The 13,598-nt window shown below is 35.8% G+C and overlaps 1 protein-coding gene across 2 annotated transcripts; it reads left to right on the top strand.

Annotated features, from left to right (window-relative positions):
- The first annotated feature begins 137 nt into the window (after positions 1-137).
- Positions 138-1,835, top strand: LOC135794087 (sorting nexin-16). Of its 2 annotated transcripts, none has more exons than XM_065305229.1 (6): positions 138-170; positions 655-818; positions 878-1,043; positions 1,108-1,416; positions 1,473-1,609; positions 1,669-1,835. In XM_065305229.1, the coding sequence occupies exons 2-6, from the start codon at positions 676-678 to the stop codon at positions 1,712-1,714; spliced, it is 801 nt and encodes a 266-aa protein (XP_065161301.1). In that variant the 5' UTR covers positions 138-170; positions 655-675; the 3' UTR covers positions 1,715-1,835. The 2 variants fall into 2 exon arrangements, with proteins under 2 accessions (XP_065161301.1, XP_065161300.1); XM_065305228.1 differs by lacking the exon at positions 138-170 and adding an exon at positions 245-574.
- The last annotated feature ends 11,763 nt before the right edge of the window (positions 1,836-13,598 follow it).

Genomic DNA, 13,598 nt, shown 5'->3' with positions numbered 1-13,598 from the left:
ATAAAAATGTGCATGTTATAACGTGCAACCGATTGTGTTCGGCTACCATAATGCACTTACTTATCGTTTCGAATACGCGCTTCAAGTTACATCGTCTTTCTGCATAGAAAATCCACTAATAACTATTAGTATTCATTTGGATAACTTTAGCATGCTAAACAACGCTAAAGGTAAAACACTCATTCATTCATTTTACCAACAATTCATTAGTTCACTTTGTTCCGTTGTATTAGAAGTTAGTGTTTTGCAAATGATTGTATTGTAATCTATTCGCTAGTGACTAGGGAAAGGACGTATACGTTGAGGCTATTTGAGGAAGTTTTAACTTTCAAACCAACGCACAAAAACATCACTGCCCAGCGCGCCTGCGCTACTTACTCATTTATGCTAAGTACGTTTCTGTTGTGCGCGAGTGACAATCTACAAACGATTGCTGAAAGTGCTAAATGGTGCTAGACACAAATCAACAGTTTACCACATGTTTTGCAATGTGCTAAATATAAAATATAGTAAATAATGTGTAGATTCTAGCGAAGTTGTGTACAACCAATGCTCTTATTTTATGGTGCTAGAGGTTAGATTACTTTAAAATATTTTCTGACCCAAATGTTGTTCTAAAACTTGTTGACTTATGCATGATTTGGATTATTTTAGCATATATTTAGTTAATTGAAAATGTCCAAGGAAAACGTGAGCCAGTTAAGTGCAAAATTAGATTCTCAATTAAATTTAGATCCAGATTTTGAAACAAAAAGTTCTGGGGAGTGTGATGTGGCAACCAGCACTGATTCAGAGGAATATTTATCAGAACCAATGGGGTAATTCAAATATTATTGGCAGTTTAAATAATTCTCAACTGTAACTTTGACATTCTTAGGTACAATTCCAGTTTGTTGAGTTCTACTTCTAGTCAATTGTCTACTTCAACATTAACACCCATAACATCACCAACTGATCAAAATGGAAATGCTGATTTTAATCCTGCACATATCCAGATACCAATTGTGGGATATGAAGTTATGGAAGAAAGGGCCAGATTTACAGTGAGTTCTTGCATACATTTATAAATAATTTAATTTATTTCAACCATAAATTGTGATTTTCTAGGTATATAAGTTACGAGTAGAAAACAAAGCGTCCGGTGATTGTTGGTACGTCTTCAGGCGATACACAGATTTTGTGAGATTGTGTAATCGTCTTAAACGTACCTACCCACAAATTTCTCAGTATTTACCACGAAAAAGATGGCTAAGGAATAACTTCGATCCGCTGTTTCTAGACCAACGAGTAAACGGATTACAAGTTTTCGTTAATGCAATACTTAACGAATCAACATTGGTTTTATCACCGATAATTCAGGACTTTTTCTGTTTGAATGAGCCTCCTGTTTATTCAGAATCTAATGAAGAATCTAGAGTAAATTATTAATACACAATAAAAATATTAAATTATAAATTAATTCTCAATTATAGGCAATGTTTGAGGCATTAGAAGATACCATTTACCAATTAAAACAGCAACTTAAGGAGAAGGATCAGATAATTGATGCATTACAAGATAAACTACATTCCAAATCGTTGGAAAACGAAAATTTAACGAAGCGACTTCAGTGAGTGTATTATTGATTGTATGAGTTTCTTTATTTATAAGGAAAGTCTTAATTTTCAGGCAATTTTTACCCCAAGACATTAATTCAGAGAGTGAGTTAAAATAAATGTTTTAAATCTTTTATTTATTCTAAAGATATTATTTTATTAATGTAAAATATTTATTTTGTATGACATTATCTATTTATTAATGTAGAATATAATAAATGTAATATCAAACACATAGAACACGTGATGTGTACAAATCAAAACAACAAAAACAATCCTTCAAACTTATCTAGTCATCTTACACATGCGCAGCGTTCAAGAATATCAACACATACAAAAAAAGCAGTGGCTTAGATTGTCAATAGATGTCGCTGTATGCATGAAATTGATGTATAATCCGAAGCAGCTGTTTGTTGCCGCCATATTTGCGCGCTGCACCGAAGCGGCAAGCAGGTCCGCTGGCAGGTCGGTGTGCGTTCAGCTGGTCGGCCTGGTTGGCGCGCTCGTGCCGTCGTGCCAGTCAGTCAGGACAATGAGTCTGGTAGTCGTGTTAGTTGTGTGGGGCCGCGTTCCGCTTGCGGTTGCTGCTGGTGCCATTCCGCATTCGTCGTCGTGAACGGCGTGCTGTAATCACAATCCGTGATCGTACGGAGCAGCGAAGCGTCGTCGCGTGCTGTGTGCAGTGCACGGTAGTGCCCTAGTGTTGTGTTTTTCACGCGCGACCGCTATATTATTGACCTCTAAACAACAAATCTCGCGACGCGCTATTATTGTTCCCGAATATTTGGATATCATTTTTTGATATATGTGGGCGAGATTTCGTCTCGGTAGTTTCGCCCGATTTTAAGTAGTTTTCGAGAAGGCGAGTGTTATCAGTGTTGTTAACAGCGGTTTCAGTGATTTCAATAAAACAATCGATTTACATACGCGCACGAGTGTAAAAGGACACAAATTTGGATATTATTAAATTCCCTGTTGAATGCCTTAATTATATATCTAGTAAGTAACCCAAAACTATTCGAAATCCCTATTGATTTTCTAATTTACTGATTTTACTAATGCATACGTTACCAATTAACTCGTGACGCAAATTACAATTCGGTAATCAAATACAAATGTTAAGATTACATCATAAAATATTTGCATTGGTATGAAGGAATAAGCTAAACATGTTTTCGTTAAAATTTGTTTTGATTTCCGTTTGTAAATTACCAGCACTTTCGCTCGTTGTGCGCTTATTATTAAATTTCATATTCGAGTTTCATTCGTTCAATTTGTTTTTAATTCGTGTCGTAGCTTGCGCTGCTTTGCATGCGAGTGTGTATCAGATTCATTTCAGTTGAAAGATGAAACGACGTACGAGCAAAGGCCATCAAAGCCATTCAACGAACGCAGTTAAATAAATATTGATTAGAATATCCCCACGAACCCGCATTCAATTTCAATAAACGACCCAACAGCTAACGCGTAATCAATATTTACTCATCCATAAATCACATATCGCATCCGAGAATTGTACATGCCAACTATTTAATCTGTTTGTTTAATTATCAAATTGTCGTGTGAAAATGCGGATATTTTTAGCACGATTGAATAAATCCCGAAAAATCAATGATGCTTGGGTTTAATTTTTGGTTCACGCTTGATTTAGTACTTCTTCGTCTCATATAACAACTTTCGTTTATATGAAAAATCGTAACATCTGGATACAAAAAAGAAATTCGAGATTTTATAAAGGCCTATATATTTTCTTGTGATTTCTTTATTCAATCCAAAGTTTTTTGTTGAGTTATTTATGTTTTATTTTTTTCTGCTGAAACACGAAACCCTCGGGCACCCTTACTTGGTGGATAAGGGGCTAGTGACTAAAATGTCCAGACGCTTTATCGATGAGCGAATCCGGCTTATGTTTACGTCTACAGACCTGAAAGGTTTCCATAGTGACTTCGACAACCCTTATTTAGACGTGTTCTATAAATACAATGCGAGTTACCAACCACTTCTACGTGGGAAGAGGTGCATAGGTAAGGCGACGTCAAGATGCATACCTGGCAACGCTGGATTACAACTACGAGCAAAATTTTGTTTTTCTTATCTGATTCCAGGCATTATAGAAATAGAAATATAAACAACTTGTTTATAGGTTTCTTGTGATAAGAAACAAGAAATAAATGTTTAATTAAAGATATCTCTAATCACTTGTTGGTGCTGTCTATGTTTAACTGTCTAGATACTATTTTGAGCATTAAATGAGCGTAAAACATGAGCAAATGAACTTGTGAAGCCAGCCGTGGCCAAATGTCCCCGATATATTGTCTTACGTGTAACGTGTTTGCGAGATGTCAACTAGACCCGTCTATTCAAGTCTAGACTAGATGTCTTTATTAACAAGGAGCTAAATCAGGGTTGGACTAATTTAAAATCTATTATAGAAACATTACTTATACATTAGGCTTCATGATAAGATAAAGAAAGAATATTTTTTGTCAGTTTTTAAAATGTTATGTTTATTTGTCAAATAATCCGGTTCTGCCCTAAGTACAGTGGTATATGAGTACAGTCTATGTACGATCTTGTTTGCGTCGTTTTAGTAACATTTTCGATGCGGCTTGCACGACCCTCCCGTCGACATAACTAGATTTTCTCATATTTGATCCTGGGGCATGCTTTTGCAACGTGTCACATCTCACATCTACCAGGCGATTCCCAAAGCTGATATTTCGTAGCTATAGTTTACATTGGAGTTTGTGTTCGGTCTATTTTAATTTGCATAGCTGAACAGCCACAACCACCAAACTACGAGTACACTGCGACACATGTCGAATATTCACCGAATTACAAATATTTATTGATTTGTATTCGGATGTACAATACCTACGCGAATTGTTTGTTCGGTAATACGCACGTCTGCTTTTCCATTTTGCATTATGTCATTCAGAGGGCTGCATTCAATGCGCTGACATTTCATGTCACTGTTATCCGTTATTCCCCGATGCGGACATATTTTACTCTTTATAGACACGATGTGTCGTTTAGTGTCAATCATTTTCAAGAATAATATTTCAACATTCGTATTATAGAAATTCTTTTCTTGAATAAGCTATAAAATGTATCTCACGAAGTTTAAAATTTTTAACGACACGAATTTAGTTAATCGTTTTTCTCTTTTTCTTTAAAATTTTTTAATGTGTAGGCTATGAAACTATAATCAAGCAGATTAGATCTTTTATGTTTATTTGTTTTCAAGCAAACTGGTTAAACTTTTGTGTTTGTTCGTCCCAGTTTTCCAGATTTCTTCTCGCCTGTTTGTTTATTCGCTTCTTAGTACCGAGATTTGTTGGATATACGACGTGTAATTTTATTACTCTAATGTTTTCTCCGGTTTCAAGTTAACATAAAGATGTTGAAACAAAAAGCAAACAATTGAATTTTAAATTAAACCCAAATGCTTGTCAATTGTTTTAAATTATACCCGGTTGAAACGAGTGTAATGTGTAACATTCGTAATTTTATCTGCCATCTTCCGAATTACTTTGTATAAATGCTTGCGGAGACATGACTTTCAGATAGCAATTCCAATCGATTGTAACACACATTAACAACCAACCAAGCCAAGATTTATCGATAAAATAATAATTGCGAAAGAAAGTCGCGTTCTTCGCAATTCACTTGAATACAGGACACGCTACGGCTTGGGTTTGCCCCTGATACAGTATACTCTAGGCAGGTGCACGACCACGAATCCAACTCCTCACCATGCTACCTGCCTGCGTTGTAGATTCGTATTCATTATATTAATGCGTTCCGCGCGAGACGCAGCGGAGACAGCCATTGAGAGATCGAGGCATCGATCGAGGTTAAACCATGAAGCGCGCGTTCGCGTTGGCACGAAATCGTGCGCCGCACTGCGGCGAGAGCGTGTGCATTGCAACAACTCGCCGAGATAGCACATAATAATGCAAGCAAACTGCGGCATCGCCGGAGAATCTCTTGCCGTGCCCACGATGGAAATCTGTCTTCAATCTGAAAGCGTTGCGTTGTTGCGTACCTCGCAAACGACGAGCTTGCATGTCGACGAAGACTAAAAGTGGGGTGAGGCCGGAGTATCTGGGTCTCCAGTCACATGGCCAGCCTTTTTTATTTTGAGACGATCTTGTGTCACTAAACAACAAAACAACAAATTAAAATATCCGATTTAGATGAGATGACACACATTCATTCACTCATTCAAGTTCAATAGAAACATTTTATTTGCTATAGACTTCAGTATTCCTACGAATGTTTTAAAGAAAAGAAGAAGGTGAAAGAAAGTGCTTCACATTAATGAAACGTGATTATCTTCAACAGTTTACTTTATACCTGAAGGGCATGTTGTACGTGCAACATGCTGTATACTCGACACACATGTGGAGAGGAAAAATTCAGAGGATGTTTGCGTGTTTCTTAGTTATTCAGTTCCGAGTTAATGCCCCAGAAAGAAGTACACATTACTCACTTGAGTATCATTTCCTGGTTGTTGTACGTACTTATCTACTACTTACTCTTCCTCCTTCTGAACACCTCTAGTTCAGGTTGTACGGTTGTAAATATGGGTTAATTATGCTGTAATTCTATGCATACCACGGTTGATTTGTTTGTTAATTTGGTAATTCGCAAGTCGAATTCCTGTAATTTTAATTTTATTACATTCCTTGTGTCCGCTATTTGTTTAGTTTTGTTTTGTATCTTTATTTGCGGTTTGTTTCGTATTTCTTTTTGTTTACCGTTGCTTTTTACACTTTAATTTGTGGTAATAAACAAGCAAAGCAAAAAATAAATTGATAATTCGTTCCTTTAACCTTTTTATTAGTATTTGCGGATTTAAATAATGAGAATCGTAAATTATATGCTGCTATGTTGTTGATTTTATACTCGCAGTTAAGTCGGAAATACTTGTCTGCACATTTAATCCACATTTACACTTTGCAGTATTTAGTCTGCAACTCTAACTGTCTGAAGTTCTTCAAGTTAAGTGTTTAAGTTGGACGCGTATAGATTAATACCGTTAATGTCGTCCATTATCCTCTTCTACCACGTAGCGAATGTTAACATAAATTCTCGTGCTTAGTTAACAATAACGTTTAGTCTTGGTAGCTGCCAGCGAAATTAATTTACCATTTAGACGATTTGTATAACTAATTATACAATTTTGAGAATAGTCATCGAATTATCGATGACGTAAAACTTCATAATCCTGTTTCAACAGGTTTTTTTTTCTCAAATAAATTGTTTTAATAATGTAATTATTCTGTTTCTATACGGTATACAGGATTAATTTTTAATTGATTGGATATATGATTGCAAAACAAGTTTTTTTCATTATATCACATCATTTATCATATACATCTGTGATATGTGATTATAAGATGCTTAAACATCTTCCTAGCAATACCAGATTGTGTGAGTAAAGTTGGATTATGCGATTAATGCATTAAAGATTGACTATGCTCCTATAGAAAGACTAACGATCAACTTACATAACGAGCTATTATTCCAAACTGCATGACGCACGTTTTTACTTATCGCAGAAATGAATAACACTCAACGTTGTAACTTTTGAACCTATCAGAACCCATCCCTAAAATATAATATTTATTAATTAAATCTTTGTATTGATGATTCTATGACCTATTGAAACTATCCCATGCGGTTTGAGTTCGAGCATGAATTAATTACGCTTCATATTGCGGCGCGCGCGCTAATTCAAGCGATCTTTTGCATTCACCAGCATAACTAATGCTCGTGCAGCAGGCATTTGTTCGTTAATGAGCCACAGCAACCCATCAAACATCATGAGATGATGAGACGCGACGGCATCGCATGCTGACAGTGACGTCGAAGCATTTTCTCACATTCTACACATATTCACACACTTTGTTCTGTTCTCGAAGTCTACTAAATTAATATCGGTTATAAAATGTTGAAACGAGAGAGATACACATGTAAACGTCGATGTTGGTGTAGTGCGGAATCATATAGAGTAGCAAATGTAGTTATGTTTTACAAAATTCTGTTTATGTTTGCTTTCACCCAACGAGCAGATGCGTCTTTCGCTCGAATTGCTTTTAACTTCATACCGACAACATTCTACCTACTTGAATGTGGGAATTCTGCATGCGTTACGTCTTGTGCGAACATAACATTCATGCTCATAATTTATATGAATATGTATGTATAAATCTTTGTGTTGTGGATGTGTCAGTGTAGCAATAACGACTTCATTTTAATTTGTGTATAATTGGGGGTATAAGGAATTGAATACGAGATTTTTACTGGTTATATATTTCCGGTTTCTACCTTTATTCTCTTTTATACCCTAAATTTCTATAAAATCTTTGCTAATAATAGGCTTAATTACTAGCCATTTGTACACCCTTGCCATACGAGCCCAAATGTACATTATCCTCACTGGTAACATTTTCGAGTTACTATTACAGTGCTGCAAAGGTTTGTGGAGGCTTAAAGACTGAATTGTCTACCAACACTAGCAACAAATTTAGGCGCGCTACGCTCGGATGATATTAAAGTGAACCGAATGGCTTTAAAAGCGAAGAGTTAAAGCCCTGAAATGGGCTTTTTGTAAGACCTGTGAGCGTTACATGTCCCTGAAAGAAAATATATTTGCCCCGTTAAAATATCTACAGGCAAAAGCACTTCTTTACTCACATTTTCAGCGAGAGTTTAAAAGTCCTCATACCATTTTAAAATTGAAAACGTTTTCAAGCAAACTTACCTGCACACTATTTTCACAAACTAATGTATGTGTTTTTTGTTTTGTTTTCAGAAATGCTCCGCAGCGGCTTCTCAGTGGCGAATTATGCTTCAGTGGGGCCCTAGGCGCAAATCAAGTTTGGGGCCCCTAAAACCGAAAATTTTCAAAAACGGTTATTAGCCCAGTAAAATTAATAGTTTTAGCGTACGGGCGCCGCAAAGTCTACTTCAACATTCGTTTGTGCCAAACTCATTTCCTCACCACCATGAGGTAGAGTACGTGGCGCGTTTTTTTTATCGTGGTATCCCCAGCAGGCCTAATCCACACGCACTATTCCAAAATTTAATGGATTATCTTCCGATTCGCTCTTCGCGATGGACCAGGTGTTGTGCGTTAATTGTTTTCAGAACCGATCGAAATATCACAGGTAAAATTTTCTGCCATACTATCCGCGATGGGATTATCGTTTTCAATGCTATCTTGGTTCTCGAGTTCATCGTACGTGTGCTCAAAAACGGTAATCGTATTTAAATACAAATTACAAATTTACTTTTCTTGCCTTCTCTTGGGCAAAGATTTCAATAATTTTGTCGTACTCTAGTTTTTTTAAAATATCATTTTCTATAAACATTAATGCGAAGTCATTTAAGTGCTCTTGTGAAAGACTATTGCGCAGATAGTTTTTGACTCGTTTTAAAACTGAAAATGTCCTTTCTCCACTTGCATTAGAAACGGGCAAGGTCAAAAAAATTTGCAGTATTGTGTGTATATTTGGAAAAGTTGATTTTAGACCATTACTTAATGTTGCATACATTTCATGTGGATCTCTAATATTTTCTTCTTGTATGTATTTTAGAAAATGTGTTAACTTATCAATGAAATATTCTGGCTCAATATCTTTTTCATACTTAGACAATAATCGTTCTACACAATTATTAGTCTCAACACGGCTTAATTTTAAATCAAAGAAAATTTTAAAATCGTTAAGAACATTGATATAGACATCGCCCCTTCGAGTAATTTCTGATGTTAATACATCACATACAATATAAAAAATGTTGACAATAAAAAAATTTCTTGACAAAAATGCTGTATCATTTTTGTTCGTTTCATCATATGGATATTTGCGTTTTCTTTGTCTCATCTCTTTATAAGAATGATGAGCTGTTAGGGATTAGCCTCCTCTTCAACAGTTTCGAAATTATTTCTGACCACTGTTATAAATTCGTTTAATGATTTTAATAAACTAACACTATTAAGAATATTTGTCTTTGGTTCCTGTAAGTATTTGCTGGTAATTTCGATTCTCTGTAGGAGTTTGTTCCAGAAAATTGTTAACAGTGCCGTCTCAAATTGATCGAACTCTTTTGAACTCTGTTTTTTTTTTTTAATCCAACTACCACCCCAAAAATCTAGATAAAAATTGTAGGAGGATAAACATTGGTACAACGTGTTCCGCAGATGTAAAAAATTATAGAAAGACGAAATAATTAATATTCCAAAAAAGAGAGTTACCCGCTATTTTACAACCTCAATGGAATATTCCTCAACTCATCTCCTCCACAGATGTTCGAAATTTAAAAAAATTGGCAATATACTACTCGCATTATAGCTACAACTTTCTAATGCAATATTCAAGAAAAGGTCACAAAAATTCGTGGCAGAAAACATCCAAATTTTATTTTAAACAGTTTGTCCTAAAGAAATAAAATCGGAGATAAAAAGTTTTAAGTCAGCTATATATCCGTGACGGTTGCTTTGCGGACACGTGTGAAATGCCGTTTTGGGCGCCAAGTGAAAACCAATACGTTATTCATAAAGGCTGAGGTCAAAACCAACTGATGAAGTATTTGTGGAATTACTATGTCTATATGGGACATATAAGTGCCAGGGGCCCCTCAGGCAGCCGGGGCCCCAGGCAGCCGGGGCCCTAGGCGCGCGCCTAGTGCGCCTAGGCCGTAATCCGCCACTGAAAACCATTTAGCTCAGCGTGAATTTTTACCAGCCGCGCGCTCGTCTGATGCAGCTCATGTCGTATTTTGCCGCCTCGCGTCTCTTGCGCCTTTTAACGCGGCAGTTCAATCCAACGAGTCGTATCCACGCCAACTCGCACGAGGGATACCTACAAATAAGGAAGATATATCAAATTGTTTGTATTAGCATTACTCGTACATACAGAGTGTTGTGATAAATAGTCTGCGTTACCATGCGTTTTTATTACGATTTACGGCCGATGATTGAGCAACGATGCCGGTTACAGGAGGATTTGGTTTATTCATATTAATTCTGCCCACCAGTTTCTATCAATCGGTGCCGACTTCAAGTCATTTGTATGCATAACGTTTATGTCGATAATGCATACATTTTCCTTACCTGTAAACATTATTTATTAACATGAAATGCACTTCATTTCAAATTGCTAAATAGGAAACTTTTGAACTTGCTTCCAATTTCAGTTTAAGTATCTCCTGATTGCAGTCGTGACACAAATATAAATACATATATACATAAATAGAATTAGAGAATCGATTTTGCAATTAAGGATGTATCGGGGGCGGCGATTATCGTCTTCGTTCTATTTTCAGACGGTACGATTTGTCATGTTGTTTTATTAATATGTGATGATACGTTGCGATGTGAAGAAATAAGATTGTGGTTGTTCTTTCAGTGGAAAACGACGATTTATCATCGGTTTAATAGATACTTATATTTATTGATTTTATTGAATCAATTTCTAGAAGAAGATATAAGAAACTAATAAGTTGAAGATGAATGTAATCATTTATTGTGCACACACCAGTGGCGGATTATGCTTCAGTGGGGCCCTAGGCGCAAATCAAGTTTGGGGCCCCTAAATCCGAAAATTTTCAAAACGGTTATTAGCCCAGTGAAATTAATAGTTTTAGCGTAGGGCGCCGCAAAGTCTACTTCAACATTCGTTTGTGCCAAAACTCATTTCCACACCACCATGAGGTAGAGTACGCGTTTTTTTATCGTGGTATCCCCAGCAGGCCTAATCCACACGCACTATTCCAAAATTTAATGGATTATCTTCCGATTCGCTCTTCGCGATGACCCGGTGTTGTGCGTTAATTGTTTTCAGAACCGATCGAAATATCACAGGTAAAATTTTCTGCCATACTATCCGCGATGGGATTATCGTTTTCAATGCTATCTTGGTTCTCGAGTTCATCGTACGTGTGCTCAAAACGGTAATCGTATTTAAATACAAATTACAAATTTACTTTTCTTGCATTCTCTTGGGCTTGAAATCTTTCAATAATTTTGTCGTACTCTAGTTTTTTAAAAAAATCATTTTCTATGAACATTAATGCGAAGTCATTTAAGTGCTCTTGTGAAAGACTATTGCGCAGATAGTTTTTGACTCGTTTTAAAACTGAAAATGTCCTTTCTCCACTTGCATTAGAAACGGGCAAGGTCAAAAAAATTTGCAGTATTGTGTGTATATTAGGAAAAGTTGATTTTAGACCATTACTTAATGTTGCATACATTTCATGTGGATCTCTAATATTTTCTTCTTGTATGTATTTTAGAAAATGAGTTAACTCATCAGTGAAATATTCTGGCTCAATATCTTTTCATACTTAGACAATAATCGCTCTACACAATTATTAGTCTCAACACGGCTTAATTTTAAATCAAAGAAAATTTTAAAATCGTTAAGAACATTGATATAGACATCGCCCCTTCGAGTAATTTCTGATGTTAATACATCACATACAATATAAAAAATGTTGACAATAAAAAAATTTCTTGACGAAAATGCTGTATCATTTTTGTTCGTTTCATCATATGGATATTTGCGTTTTCTTTGTCTCATTTAGCCTCCTCTTCAACAGTTTCGAAATTATTTCTGACCTCTGTTATAAATTCGTTTAATGATTTTAATAAACTAACACTATTAAGAATATTTGTCTTTGGTTCCTGAAAAGTTTGTTCCAGAAAATTGTTAACAGTGCCGTCTCAAATTGATCGAACTCTTTTGAACTCTGTTTTTTTTTAATCCAACTACCACCCCAAAAATCTAGATAAAAATTGTAGGAGGATAAACGTTGGTACAACGTGTTCCGCAGATGTAAAAAATGATAGAAAGACGAAATAATTAATATTCCAAAAAAGAGAGTTACCCGCTATTTTACAACCTCAATGGAATATTCCTCAACTCATCTCCTCCACAGATGTTCGAAATTTTAAACAAATGGCAATATACTACTCGCATTATAGCTACAACTTTCTAATGCAATATTCAAGAAAAGGTCACAAAAATTCGTGGCAGAAAACATCCAAATTTTATTTTAAACGTGACGGTTGCTTTGCGGACACGTGTGAAATGCCGTTTTGGGCGCCAAGCGAAAACCGATACGCTATTCATAAAGGCTGAGGTCAAAACCAACTGATGAAGTATTTGTGGAATTACTATGTCTATATGGGACATATAAGTGCCAGGGGCCCCTCAGGCAGCCAGGGCCCCAGGCAGCCGGGGCCCTAGGCGCGCGCCTAGTGCGCCTAGGCCGTAATCCGCCACTGGCTCACACTCCAGATTGAACGTTGGCATACTTTATGCGTAGTGATCAATACATGAAGAAATAAAGCGTCGGACTTTCTTTATTATGTTTGAGTTTATTGAATTATTAATTTTTTAGAAAACATATTGACTTATTTCTTATTTGCATTGCTTTATTGCGTCGTTTTGAGGCCAAGTTTATCGTGTGTATCTATTTTTAGAGCATTTTTTAATTATTTGGTATACTTTTCTTTTATATTTGCTTATTTCTTTATTATTCTGGATGCGTAGGAGTCAAAATAATCATCAGTGGCATTAATTAATATAATTTACTTTAATATTAATGATAAAATGAATTTTTAAATCATTATTTTATGGGTAACTGAACATTTGAGTGGTTGTGTAATTTCAGTTGCAGTTTTAACACCCGACACTAAAAATTACAAATATAACGTGGAAACAATTGCATATTGTATTTCATATACAACGCGACGACAATGAAGAACTCACAATTATTGTGCAAAGACAAAAGAATGAACAAAGTTGAAATTGAAAACGGAATTTCATCATTCAAAACTGGAGCAAACTTTATCGAACAAGTAATGTGTCGTTGTTAATTCATTTGTTACGCAATGAGAGTGCTCCATATACCTACACGTGGTGTAAATAACCGAAATAATTCTATTGTATTTTGTGGCATGATTGACGGCTTTTTACTAACACGCAG

The sequence above is a fragment of the Atheta coriaria genome, unplaced genomic scaffold (assembly GCF_025399875.1).
Source record: "Atheta coriaria isolate IRGN ID8LTWV9N9 unplaced genomic scaffold, Caltech_Dcor_3.1 hic_scaffold_6_pilon, whole genome shotgun sequence".
Classification (NCBI taxonomy): Eukaryota; Metazoa; Arthropoda; class Insecta; order Coleoptera; family Staphylinidae; genus Dalotia; species Dalotia coriaria.
The sequence above is the reverse complement of the archived record's forward strand: the minus strand, read 5'-3'. Positions and strand labels throughout refer to the sequence as shown.

Bases quoted from the DNA above. Each gene is read 5' to 3' on its own strand.
- LOC135794087 (XM_065305229.1), top strand. From the start codon at position 676: ATGTCCAAGGAAAACGTGAGCCAGTTAAGTGCAAAATTAGATTCTCAA. The intron at 819-877 runs GTAATTCAAATA...TGACATTCTTAG, and splicing joins TATTTATCAGAACCAATGGG to GTACAATTCCAGTTTGTTGA. The intron at 1,610-1,668 runs GTGAGTGTATTA...CTTAATTTTCAG, and splicing joins AATTTAACGAAGCGACTTCA to GCAATTTTTACCCCAAGACA.